Source organism: Saccopteryx bilineata, chromosome 10, assembly GCF_036850765.1.
Source record: "Saccopteryx bilineata isolate mSacBil1 chromosome 10, mSacBil1_pri_phased_curated, whole genome shotgun sequence".
NCBI classification, from domain to species: Eukaryota; Metazoa; Chordata; class Mammalia; order Chiroptera; family Emballonuridae; genus Saccopteryx; species Saccopteryx bilineata.
Window position 1 is genome coordinate 47,588,713 of NC_089499.1, and position 13,955 is coordinate 47,602,667.

Genomic DNA, 13,955 nt, shown 5'->3' on the forward strand with positions numbered 1-13,955 from the left:
CCCTTGGTTTTATTCTCTGTTTCTTACTTTGACAGCTTGTCAGAGATTGTTCGTTTGCCTGTTAGTGGTCTGAAATCTGCCATTTGGAAAGGGGCTTTTATAAAGGAGACTGAATCCTTCACAGGACACTAGCCTCAGGTGCCCAGACCAGCCTTGGTCAGCTCCAGTAAGGGCTGGGGAAGACATGGCCCTCAGACCAAGGTAGGTTCCAACACCCTGGATTGAAGGACCTTGCATCTCAGAGCAAGAAGTTGTGCTTAGCCTCACTTTTGTAATGTTGGATAACAAATTACCCAGTATGGTTCTTGTGAAGATTGAGAACGTGTGTGAAAGGTTTAATCGTTAATTTGGTGCTTAAGTAACACCATATAGCTTCTGTCCAAAAATACAAAACAGGATGACACACAAATCCCTCTAATATATGTCAGTCCTAGATGTTTGAAGATAGCTTGCAGTCTCTTATATAAATTCCTCCAGCTTGCTACTTCAGGTATACACTCCACATATATCAGATCCTTAACTGATTGTTGATAATCAGGTCTCTTGGGACTCAGAATAGAACACTCAAACTCCTTTTCAGCTACAAAAGCTAGAATTTAGCTGTTTTTAATTCTAAGATTATGCTACCCCAAGAAATGGTATTCAGTTAGCAACATAGGTCGCATGGTATGTGGTGTGTGATACTCTAGTACAGTGATTTTAAAACTTACACCTCATGGCACACAATTACCAAAATTCAGCACATTAAAAAATACATTTTTTGGCCCTGGCTGGTGGAACAGTAGATAGTCCAGCATATGGTTGTTCTAGGTTTGATTCTTTGTCAGAGCGTACAGGAGAAGTGACCATCTACTTCTCCCTCCCTTCCTCTGTTCCCCTCCACAGCAGCCAGTGGCTCGATTGGTTCGAGCATGGCCCCAGGTGCTGAGGATAGCTCCCTTGGAGTGCATCAGCCTAGGTGCTAAAAATAGCTCAGTCCACAAGCACTGGCCCAGATGGGGTGCCAGGCCACATCCCAGTTGGGGTGCACATGGGTATCTGTCTCACTATTTCCCCTCCTCTCAAAAAATACGCACATATTTTGCCTATCTGACCAAATGGCTGGTTTTGGGGTTTTTTTTTACAATATAAGGGAAAAGAGGTCATTACCCCTGACTGAATAGTGCATGTTTTTTATTTTAAAAACATCAGTTTGGCCTGACCTGTGGTGGCGCAGTGGATAAAGCATTGACCTGGAACGCTGAGGTCGCTGGTTCGAAACCCTGCACTTGCCTGGGTCAAGGCACATATGAGAGTTGATGCTTCCTGCTCTCCCCCCTCCTTTCTCCTCTCTAAAATGAATGAATAAATAAATAAAGAAACCAAAAAAAACATCAGTTTGTTCCACTTATTTATGCACTCATGAGTTGATTATATGTGCCCTGACCGGGTATTGAACTGCAACCTTGGCGATTTAGGTCAGTGCTCTAACCAACTGAGCTAACCAGCTAGGGCAAGTATGTTTAAAAAATTCTTGTGGCACACCGGTTGAATATTGCTGTTCTGGTATAAGAGTTGGGTTGGGTTTTTGTTGTTTTTTTTCTTTATCACCATTCTGGTCAACTGAGCCAGAAATAATACACTGGTTATAATTTTCTTGGTGTGCTAGTCATGGCTGGATTTAAGGCTGTTTCAGTTAGTAAATGTCTTACAGGTTGCCTCCTGTTCAAATACTAACATGAAATATTTAAGTAAATTATTGGTCATTTTCATTTCTTTAAATTGACTTGAGCCCCATGCCAGAGCAAACCGTGGCCCTGAACCATTGCCTGGCCTCTGCCCCTGGCTGCTGGCACTGAGGTGGGCTGTACTTGAGACATACTGATATGTGGTGTAAGTAATGACTGGAGGAATTGTGCAGAGAAAATAGTTGTAAGTTATCCTCTCTCCTTTATTAACTTGGGATAGCACAGAAAATTCCTTGGCCTGTCACTTAATTCTGTGTCCTTGATAGTAAAAAGGACATGTTCAAAACCTTCCTCAGAAAGACACAAACCTGGAAATGCCTACGTGGGGTGACGTGAAAGATTGTTTATACTTTCATGCTTTACTGTTTCCCAGTTGGCTGAGTGAGAGTTTTGAAATTAGAAAACATCAGCTGTAACTCACTACCCACACTCTCCCACACCCCACAGAATACATTTCTGATTGGTTATTGCCAATTAGAAAGCTTTTTAATTCTTTTTTTTTTTTTTTTTTTTTAAGTTTTATTTTATTTTATTTTATTTTTAATTTATTCATTTTAGAGAGGAGAGAGAGAGAGAGAGAAAGGAGAGAGAGAGGGGGGAGGAGCTGGAAGCATCAACTCCCATATGTGCCTTGACCAGGCAAGCCCAGGGTTTCGAACCAGCGACCTCAGCATTTCCAGGTCGATGCTTTATCCACTGCGCCACCACAGGTCAGGCCGAAAGCTTTTTAATTCTAAAGTGTAACTCGGAAGTATCTTGAGTTTTTAAGATGCCCAGCCAAAGCACTAATTTTTGGTATATCAATAGATTGAGTGAATTGGAAAAATGAGAATGGTGGGACAAATCTGGGACACTAGTGGGAAGAAAGGCCAGCCTACTGCCTCCTAACCTCTCAGCTGTGAGCATAAGTAGATCTAAATACTAAGTGGTATTTTGTGAGGCAGGGCCTCATCAGCTTGAAGGAACCAGACCAGTGTGAAGTCATATCAACCTATGTGAAAGGCTTGGAACGTTCCACCCTGTTGCTTTGAATGACTGTTCTGAGTTTAAGGGCCCAACGTTGGCAGCCTTACAGCTTCAGATTGGGGGTCTTTGAGTTGGGATCCTTGGAGAAGGCACTGTAAACCCCAAAGAGAACAAGGACCCCACTGAGATGAAAGGGAGAGGTAAAGGCTTGGGGTGGCAGAAGGAGGCTGAGGCCTCAGGACTGGGTGGATCCCGCTTTGAGTAAGGGCCCATCTAGGGATTAGGTTGGGTAGGGCTAGCTGAGTTCCATTGAGTCTGTGCTGGGGGTTGAAGCAGAATCCTTCTGGATGCTTTCAAAGAGGGCAGCAAGTTCAGGGTTGGATCTGATTTGGGAAGAAAAGTCAGCCATAATGGGGCTTTTCCCCACTTCTGGGATGGTTAGCAAGGCAGCCACTGCCCTCATTGCAGAGCGCTTCAGTTCATCTTGCTTCTCAAACTCTTGCTTCACAGAACCAGCTTTGACCTAAAGTGGGAAACAACAATGGATCATCCTTTATTGAGCCTGTCCTTGCATCACATCTTTGTTTTACTCTCGACCACCTATGGCACACAACCCTGCTTCACAATCTCCTCTGGTTTCAGCCTGGCAGTCTCTTCTCCTCTGGACCTTAACACTGGCTGGTTTCCCAAGAAACCATTTCTTTGTCATTCAAATCAGTCTCAAGGTCACCTACAGGGCATTTGAGCAGCCAATTTATATTATGCACCTTTATTTTTGATAATGAATTGGTGGCCCTGGCCAGTTGGCTCAGTGGTAGAGCATGGGCTCAGCATGTAGAAGTCCCGAGTTTGATTCCCAGTCAGGGCACACAGGAGAAGCAATCATCTGCTTCTCTACCCCTCCCTCCCACCATCTCTCTCTCTCTTCCCCTCCCACAGCCATGATCGAATGGTTCAAACAAAGTTGGCCCTGGGCACTGAGGATGGCTCCATGGCCTCGCCTTAGGCACTAAAATAGCTCAGTAGCCAAGCAACAACAGCGGGCCCAGATGGGCTGAGCATCTCCTTGTAGGGTGTTTGCTGGCTGGAGTCTGCCTCAGCCTTCCCCCTATCACTTAAAAAAAAATTTTAGTGACTATTCTGTAAAGTGTTCACTTAATTTCTATCCCCTGACAAGAAGTATTGGGTTATCTCTTCACTGTGCTTAAAGCAGACTCTTGGTACCATAAGACTTCACTGAATGGATTACTGGGAGTCTTATAGATAGTGATCTGTCCATTCTGCAGATGCAGCCAGAGAGTAAACATCCAAGAGTGCCTTACCTGCTTTCTATTTCCTCATCCCCCACCTTCTCCCACTGCTTATAAAGGCCCTCCATGACTTAGCCTAGACAGTGTGACTCAGCCCAGACTATACTAGTCTCTTCCTCCTAAAGAATCTGTGATATGGCCCTGGCCGGTTGGTTCAGTGGTAGAGCATCGACCTAGTGTGTGGAAGTTCTGGGTTCAATTCCCAGTCAGGGCACACAGAAGATGTGACCATCTTCTTCTCCCCCCTTCCCTCTCCCTCTCCCTCTCTTCTCTCTCTCTCTCTCTCTCTCTCTCTCTCTCTCTCCCCTCCTGCAGCCATGGCTTGATTGATTCGAGTGTGTTGACCCTGGGTGCTGAGGATGGCTGTGTTGAGCATCTGCCTCAGGTGCTAAAAATGGCTTGATTGCGAGTGTCACCAGATGGGCAATGCATTGGCCCCAGATGGGGGTTGCCCGGTGGATCCCAGTCAGGGCACATGTAGGAGTCTGTCTCCATATCTCCCCTACTTAAAAAAAAGAATCTGCCTGACCAGGCTGTGGTGCAGTGGATAGAGTGTCAGACTGGGGTGTGGAGGACCCAGGTTCGAGACCCCGAAGTCACCAGCTTGAGCTCGGGCTCATCTGGTTTGAGCAAAAGCTCACCAGCTTGGACCCAAGGTCGCTAGCTCAAGCAAGGGGTTTCTCAGTCTGCTGTAGCCCCTTGGTCAAGGCACATATGAGAAAGCAATCAATGAACAACTAAGGTGTTGCAATGAAAAACTAATGATGATGCTTCTCATCTCTCTCCATTCCTGTCTGTCTGTCCTTATCTATCCATCTCTCTGACTCTCTGTCTGTTTCTGTAAAAAACAACAACAAAAAACCCAGAATCTGTGATGGTTAAGAACTTAGTATTAGTTGGACAGTCCTGGTTCAAATAGCTCCTTCCTGTGACAGCTGTGACTTCAGGTCATTACCGTTTTGTCCCTCACTTCCCCAACTATAAGAGCCTCCTTAGCCCTGGCCAGTGGATCTGTGGATAGAGTGTCAGCCCAGCATATAGATGTCTCAGGTTCAATTCCTGGTCAGGGTACACAGGAGAATCGACCATTTGTTTCTCTCCTCCTTCCTCTCCCTCTTCTCTTCCTCTTCTCCTCCCACAGCCAGTGGCTCAATTGGTTCAAGTGTCATCCTGGATGCTGAGGATGGCTTGGTTAGTTTGAGTGTGTCAGCCTCAGGTGCTAAAAATAGCTCAGTTGATTCAAGCATTGGTCCCAAATGGAGTTTGCCAGGTGGATCCCGGTCGGGGCACATGTGGGAGTCTGTCTCATTATTTCTCCTCCTCTCACTTAAAAAGAAAGAGAGAGAGAGACAGAGAGAGATAGAGAGAGAGAGAGAGAGACTCCTCTTATAGGGCTGCTATGAGGATTAAATGATTACACAGGTCCACACCCCTTCCCTGAAACCCTTGGGGCCAGATGTGTTTTTGGAATTCAGGAGTTTTAGGGTGATAAAAAGGTGATAATGTGCAGATAATGTGGGTTTGGTACAATACCCTGTAATCAAATACACTAATATTTCACCCACTAAGTTTATGGAAAATGTAAGAATATTATGAATATCACAAAGAGGGAAATAAGGTCATAAAAAGCCTTGTGACAGTTCAAGTTAAGTTTTGGTGCCAAAGAAGTACTAAAATCTTTTAGTTTCCAGAGCTTCATAGTATTCAAAACTGTGGATGAGAGATTGAGGACAAGGATGTGACAAATTCTCATTAAATAGCATCCTCTGAGCAGCTAGACTGAGTGACTTTTGTGTGGGCCTCAGATGAAAGTGAGTGAAGAGTGTCTGGATACTGCAATGCCATTTGCAGCACTTCCTGTGAACTGGAATTTTTCTCTATGCTGTACTGTTCAAAGAAAACTGGAAATATTTGGCCACTGTCCTGGTAGGATGGCTTGGTTGGTTGGAGCATTTTCCCAAAGCACAGGAATTGTGGGTTCGTTCCTGGTCAAGGCACATACAGGACCAGATCAGTGTTCCTGTCTCTTTCTTTCCCTTCTTCTCTAAAATCAATAAAATAAACATTAAAAAAGACACTGAGACTGTCAAGAGTTTGATGGCCCTGCAGAACCACTGTTTTCTTTGACTTCATACTAAGCATATGTTAAAAAATAGAAATTTACAATGCAAGTTTCTATTAATAAATTACCAATTTTACCTGTTTTATCCACATAAGATTTTGTTTTTCTTTCTGGAAAAGATTTTGCTACTTGAAAATTATTGCTCTATGGGTATCTCTCCTCTTTAAGCTCCAATCTAAAATACCCTTCCCTCTTTTTTTTTTTTTTTTCATTTTTCCGAAGCTGGAAACGGGGAGGCAGTCAGACAGACTCCCGCATGCACCCGACCGGGATCCACCCGGCATGCCCACCAGGGGGCGATGCTTTGCCCCTCTGGGGCGTCGCTCTGTTGCGTCCAGAGCCATTCTAGTGCCTGAGGCAGAGGCCAGAGAGCCATCCCCAGCGCCCGGGCCATCTTTGCTGCAATGGAGCCTCGCTGCGGGAGGGGAAGAGAGAGACAGAGAGGAAGGAGAGGGGGAGGGGTGGAGAAGCAAATGGGCGCCTCTCCTGTGTGCCCTGGCCGGGAATCGAACCCGGGACTCCTGCACGCCAGGCCGACACTCTAGCGCTGAGCCAACCGGCCAGGGCCCCTTCCCTCTTTTTGACTAATTTTTTTACCTTTCCAAAACCCAAATTAGTTTTTTCATTCAACAAGTATTTACTGGGTACCCTTTAGGTGTGTGTGCCAGGTGCTTATCTCAACACTGCAGCTTTTCATGAGTTCTTCTGTCTCAGATCCCTCCCCTTGAACCTGGAGACCCTCTAGTCTAGCAGCAACTCTGCCCATTTCAATCAGTTACTCAGTGATTTCTAAGAGCCTGCCTTGGTTTCCCAACTAGGATGTGAGACAAGGGAGCCCATCATGTTCAATGTTGTATCTCTAGTTCTTTGCACAAGTCCCAGCACCCAGGGAATATTTAATGAATGACAGAACTGGGTTTGAATCCCAGCTCTATAATTTACTTAGCCGTGTAGACATGGCCAACACTTCACCTTTCCAAGCCTCTGTTCCGCTGTGTATACAACGGTAAGACTAAGAAGTAACAAGAAGTACTTTATAGGATGATGATGATGATGATTAAAATAAGCATGTCCCACACCACATATACTGCAGGTTGTTCTTGGGAAATGGTAACTGTGAACGATCTGCAGAGGGCCCACAGGTGTGCAAAGAGCTGGGCAGGGGACTTACTTTGGCAATGCAGGTGGCCCTGAGTGGCTCAATGAGCCGGTCCACTCTTTGCAGGACAGGCACAGGACACAGGGTAGCCAATCGTGCGAGCATGATGAAGGTCAGCATCTGCCCAGGAGAAGGAGACAGTTCTTGGTTAAGTGGTCCAAGACCAAAAGAAAAGCAGAGATTCTGGGCCCAACAACCTGGAGCTCAAGTCCAAACTTCAGCACTAATTCCTGCTCAGGCCCCAGGTAACACTAACTATGCCAACTACACTTGGCTGTCCTGAAGGGAATCAGATCAGAAGAGACACTGAGAGGGGACAGTTCTCAAGCTCAGATGCCCAGTGGGCCAGGAAGGCACTGTCCATGAGGGGCCCAATGGGAACTGGGAAGGAATAGGAGTCTATACTTCAGACAGCAGCTACTCAGTTCCAGCCAATTGTGGCTAGGTGGGAATGTGGCCCACACTTGACGGATTATTTTCAAAAGAAACCCCGATTTTCATCTAAAGGCTCTCAATTTTTATTTTACTTGTTTTTGTTTAAAATTTTTATTTATTGATTTTACAGAGAGAGGAGAGGGGGAGTGAGAATTATCAACTCCTACTTGCTTCACTTTAGTTGTTCATTGCTTACTTGTCATATGTTCCTTGACCAGGCAAGCCCAGGGTTTCGAACTAGCGACCTCAGCACCCCAAGTTGACACTCTATCCACTGAACCATCACAGCCAGGGATTTTTTTTTTTTTAATTTCAGCAAGAGAGGGAGGGAAAGAGAAAACCAGGAACATCGAGCTGTTCCTGTATGTGCCATAATCAGGGACCGAACTGGCAACCTCTGGGCTTTGGGACAATGCTCTAACCAACCGAGCCATCCAGCCAGGGCTAAGCTCTCAATGTTTAAATGTTGGCACCTAATTTAAACAAAAACAAACAAAAAACTATGTGAGCCAACTAAACATGTTTATAGGCCTGGATTCAACCTGCTGGGGAATAATAGCGACCTCTTTTGAAACTGGTAAAGTCCCTATAAATGACAGATAGTATAAAGGATGGTTGTTTGAAATCATTATTCCCTACCCATCCCCAGCAGCTATTGACCCTGCCCTGATCCCCACACGCCCCCCCCCCCCCCACCAACGGAAGAAGACAGGCTGAGCAGCAAAGAGCACGGCATTACACATCATAAGCTCCTCCACTTCCTGCTTTGTGCCCTTGAACTAGCCAGGTATCTGGTTTCTCCCCTGTAAACTTGGCATCTAAACAGTCTCCAAAGGTTAATGTGAAGGCTTGATGAGATAACCGCAGGGTGCTCAACAGATGTCCCATCTACCCTCCTCAGAACCAAGCGGGCTCAGACACGGCTTCCGATGTCTAATATCATCCTTTTTGCTGCTCTGCCCTAGTCTTCCTCCTTTGCTGGGGGGCAAGTCCCTGGGGATCAGGGCAGGGTAGATAGCTGCTGGGGATGGGCAGGGAATATGGATTTCAAATGACCGCCCTTTATGCTGTGTACCATTTTAGGGAATTTACCGTTTTCAGAAGAGGTCACCATTATTCTCCAGGCTGAATCCAGGCTGTAGATGTGTTCAGTTGGCTCACACTATTTTTTTGTTTGTTTTTGGACTTTTAAAATCAGCTCAGGCTTTCTCCTGTGCTCCTTGGAGGGCAGGCAAGAAGAGCATTGGCCAGAGAAAGAGGGAGAAGAACAGAAAGACTTGCTCAAGCACAGGAAAAAAAAACATTAAAAATAGCTCACTTTAGTGTTAGCCCAGCATATGGACATCCCAGGTTTGATTCCCAGTCAGGGCACACAAGAGAAGTGAACATCAAAAAAAAAAAAAAGAAAGAAAAAGAAGTGAACATCTGCTTCTCTGCCCCTCCCTTTCCCCTTTCTCTCCCTCTTCTCTTCCTGCAGCCAGTGGCTCCATTGGTTCAAACATGAGCCCTAATTACTGAGGGTAGCTCGGTTAATTCAAGCATCAGCCCCAGACAGGGCTGCTGGGTGGATCCTGGCCGGGGCACATGTAGGAGTCTATCTCCCCTCCTTTCACTTAAAAAGAACAAAAGCTAATTTTTTATCATTCAGTGGGTCTTAGCCATCTCTCACATCAGTACACAGAGATACAGCTCATTCTTTTTAATGCTGCTAAGATCCATGAATGGAGGTACTCAGTTTATGGAGCCAATTCTCCATAAATGCACATTTAGGTAGCTGCCAGATTTCCCCAATTCCCAGAAATCGGTGAAGAAGAATCTTGAACATAAAACTCTGAATGTGGGCAGGAGTCAGTCCAGAGAGGTTCATGGACATGGAATCGCTGAGTCAAAGGATGTATCTGAGAATTATAAATTTTTCTAGTTATTGCCAAACCATCCTCCAAAGAGCTTGCCAATGTAGACTCCCACCAAAGGTGTTTGAGACATGGGTTCTTTTTCTTATCAGAAAAAAACAGGCCCTGGCTGATTTGCTCAGTGGTAGAGCATCATCCCAGTGTGTGGATGTCCTGCGTTCAATTCCCGGTCAAGGCACACAGGAGAAGCGCCCATCTGCTTCTCCACCTATCCATCTCCCTTTTCTCTCTTTCTCTCTCTCTTCCCCTCCTGCAGCCATGGCTCGATTGGAGTGAGTTGGCCCCAGTGCTGAGGATGGCTCCATGGCCTCCACTGCAGGCGCTAAGAGCTTGGTTGCTGAGCAACAGAGCAATGCCCCAGATGGGCAGAACATCACCCCCTAGTGGGCTTGCTAGGTGGATCCTGGGCAGGGTACATGCAGGAGTCTGTCCCTCTGCCTCCCCTACTCTCACTGAGTAAAAAAACCCAAAACAGCTATTTTCAAGGGGGTTCCTGGAGCAAGGGGTGGGGTAAAACAAGCAATGGGCCCAGTGGGTACGGGTCTGGCCAGGGGTTCATCCTACCCGGATATCATAGTGGTCCTTCAGGCCATCCTCCACGTGGTTCAGGAACTCACAGATGTCTAGCTGGCTCAGACAGCTCTCGAGCAGTGAGTACATGCACTCGAAGGCTGCCTTCCGCACATCTAGCCCATCATCCACTGTGTGCTTAAAAGGGCCCATCTCCACCTGCAGGAGGGAAGGATGACAGAGAAGGGGATGTGATCCTGAGGTGTAGGAACTCTTGTTCCTGCTGCATACCCCACATCTGTTGTCCAGTACCGTGTCTCCTGACTTATACTTTCAAGTCAACATGCCTTTTCTCAGTCTGCAATGCCGTTTGATGATGAAAACAATAAGAATGATCATTATGATAATCTACTGAGCAGTTATGATATATCACGCATTGTGCTGAGTGCTTGACAGATGACATTTTACTCAAGTCTCACAATAGCTCTAGGAAGCCAATGTTATTATTAACCCCTTTTACCACATGAGGAAACTAAGGCTAAGAGAAATTAAGTTGCCCAAGGATATATAACTAATAAGTGGCTGAACCAGGTCTTTCTGAAGTTTTTAACCATGAGGCTCTCTCTGCTCTTAATGGTAAACTCCTCTCACTCCAGATCAAGTGTCTCCCCTTTTGGGGAACTTTTCTAACCCCTTTAGACAGTTAGTTCCTCCTCAATGATGCAGGTGGTTCAGACCTTTTATGATATTGTGTGATAAATGTGATAAAAATCACCTTTAATCTCTGCTCTTTACATCCTTACTTTGACAACCAGGCTCTAAATCAGCGGTTCTCAACCTGAGGGTCGCGATCCTGGCGGGGATCGAACGACCAAAACACAGGGGTCGCCTAAAGCCATTGGAAATAGGCGACCCCTGTGTTTTGGTCATTCGACCCCCACCAGGGTCGTAACCCACAGGTTGAGAACCGCTGCTCTAAATATATAGTAAGTTAAATAATCAGCAGAGTGGGTGTGTCTCTCCTTCAGGAGGCCATGAGCTCCCTGATGCAGAAACTATGTCTGGCCCAGCTCTGAATCCTGGCCCCCAGACACAGAGCTGGCACCCCATGAACACCTGCTGAATGTTGAGTGATAACAAGAGTGACCAACATTGATTGAGTGCCCACCATGAGCCAGGAGCAGTTCTGAGCACTGGCAGGACTTAACTCATTGAATCTTCTCAACAACCCTATGATGCAAACATGGTTATTTTGCTCATTTTGTCTATGAGGAGAAACGGAGGCGCAGAATGATTGGGTTGCCCTGGAAGTGGAGGGGCAGGACTTGACCCAGGCCATAGAGTCTGTTCATCTGATGAGCTGGACCCTAATTCTCATCACAGCTCCACCAGTCAGGCCCGAGGGCTCCCACTCAGCCCTCCCAAGCCTCACCTCTCGGATAAGGTCACGGCGGATCTTTGTCTCCTGGTAGAGGAGGGGCAGGATGTCATCCAGCCGGTCCCGGATCAATGAGGGCTTGTTGTGCACAGCTGAGTTGAAGAAAGTCAGAGTGGCCCGGCGCACATTCAAGTCTGGGTCCTGCAGGCTTTCCATGAACTCTCCTGGCAGAATGATGAGACAGGGTGTGAGAGGCAACACAGTCAAGACACAAACCACCTCTATCCCCCCCTCGGTTGTATAGTTCATGTGTCATGTATACCTGGCTGAATGAGGATGAGCATGTTCTGAGCATCTACTTTGTACTATGCACAATAAGACTTCAAAGTCCAGAAAAGAATCAAGTCTGGCCTGGATTCAAATCCAAATTCTACCACTTCCTAACGCTGGGACCTTGGGGAGCCTTGTAAAATGGGCGTAATAACAGTATCTATCCTATAGCACTGTTTATGATTTAATATCATAGCAGAGGGCCTGGCACAAAGCAAAGATCCTACAAATGTTAACTTGGTATTATTACAGATGAGGCTCCTGAAGATCCGAGGTGAAGAAATTTACACAAAGTCACACAGCACTTCTCTGAGTATACCTTCTTGTCTAGTTTATATTTCTATTTTTTTTCCCATTAAAAAAATATTTTATTGATTGATTTTAGATAGAGGAGAGAGGCGAGGGGAGGAGCAGCAAGCATCAATTCCTGTTGTTGTTACGTATGTGCCTTGATCTGGCAAGCCCAGGGTTTCAAACCAGTAACCTGAGCATTGCAGGCCCATGTTTTATCCACTGTGCCACCACAGGTCAGGCTTTCTTTCCATTTTAAAATTATTTTTATTTTTCAATTACAGTACCCCAGTGATTAGACATTACATAACTTACTACGTGATCATTCCACTATATCTTGCACCCATCTGACACCATCGTTATTAGAACATTATTGACTATATTCCCTATGTTGCACTTTATATGCCCATGACTGTTCTGTAACAATCCATCTGTACTTCTAAATCCCTTCACCTTTTCACCCTCCCCACAATCCTCTTCCCACTTGGCAACTGTCGAAATGTTCTCCGTATCTATGAGTCTGTTTCTGTTCCGCTTGTTCATTTCTCTTGTTTTTTTAGATTTAATTGTTGATAGATATGATGTGTTGCCACTTTATTGTTCATATTTTTGAATTTTTTTTTCTTTCTCTTCTTCTAGAAGATTCTTTAACATTTCATGTAATACTGATTTGGCAGTGATGAACTCCAGTTTTCCTTGCCTGGGAAGCTCTTTATCTGTCCTTCAATTTTAAATGATAGTAGATTTGCTAGGTAGGATCATCTTGGTTGTAGGTTCTTGCTTTTCATCCCTTTTAATATTTCTTGCCAATCTGTTCTGGCCTGCAAAGTTTCTGTTGAGATATCAGCTGATAGTCTTATAGGGAGCTTACCTGTAGGTAATTAACTGCTTTTCTCTTGGTACTATTAAGATTCTCTCTTTGTCTTTAACTTTTTTTTTTTTTTTTTTACAGGGACAGAGAGAGAGTCAGAGAGAGGGACAGACAGGGACAGACAGACAGGAACGGAGAGAGATGAGAAGCATCAATTATCAGTTTTTCGTTGTGACACCTTACTTGTTCATTGATTGCTTTCTCATATGTGCCTTGACCGCAGGCCTTCAGCAAACCGAGTAACCCCTTGCTCGAGCCAGCGACCTTGGGTCCAAGCTGGTAAGCTTTTGCTCAAACCAGATGAGCCTGCGCTCAAGCTGGCAACCTCGGGGTCTCGAACCTGGGTCCTCTGCATCCCAGTCTGATGCTCTATCCACTGTGCCACCGTCTGGTCAGGCTTAACATTTTGCATTTTAATTATGATGTGTCTTGGTGTGGGCCTCTTTGAGTTCATCTTGTTTGGAACTCTGTGCTTCCTGAACTTGAATGTCTATTTCCTTTAAGAGGTTAGAGAAGTTTTCTGTAATTACTTTGTGTGTGTGTGTGTGTGTGTGTGTGTGAGAGACAGAGCAGAGAGAGGGGGACAGATAGGGATAGATGAAAAGGAAGAGAGATGAGAAGCATCAATTCTTTATTGCGGCTCCTAAGTTGTTCATTGACTGCTTTCTCATATGTGCCTTTGACTGGGGGGCTACAGCAGAATGAGTGACCCCTTGCTCAAGCCAGTGACCTTGGGCTCAAGCCAGCCACCATGGGGTCATGTCTATGATCCCATGCTCAAGCCAGCGACTCCATGCTCAAGCTGGTGAGCCCCCACTCAAGCCAGATGAGCCTGCGCTCAAGCTGGCGACCTTGGGGTTTTGAACCTGGGTCCTCTGCGTCCCAATCTGACGCTCTATCCACTGTGCCACTGCCTAGTCAGGCTGCAGTTACTTTTTAAAAT

At 45.7% G+C, this 13,955-nt stretch overlaps 1 protein-coding gene across 2 annotated transcripts in view; it reads right to left on the minus strand.

The window, feature by feature from the left end:
- Nucleotides 1-2,452: 2,452 nt before the first annotated feature.
- The window catches only part of CAND2 (cullin associated and neddylation dissociated 2 (putative)), a 45,314-nt gene continuing 33,811 nt past the window's right edge, over nucleotides 2,453-13,955 (minus strand). For both annotated transcript variants that reach the window (XM_066245529.1, XM_066245530.1), the window contains exons 12-15: nucleotides 11,575-11,744; nucleotides 10,197-10,361; nucleotides 7,297-7,404; nucleotides 2,453-3,216 (exon numbers count right to left, since the gene is read on the minus strand). In XM_066245529.1, the coding sequence (XP_066101626.1) occupies nucleotides 2,989-3,216; nucleotides 7,297-7,404; nucleotides 10,197-10,361; nucleotides 11,575-11,744 (671 nt within the window). In that variant the 3' untranslated portion in view covers nucleotides 2,453-2,988. The remainder of the gene's footprint in view (nucleotides 3,217-7,296; nucleotides 7,405-10,196; nucleotides 10,362-11,574; nucleotides 11,745-13,955) is intronic.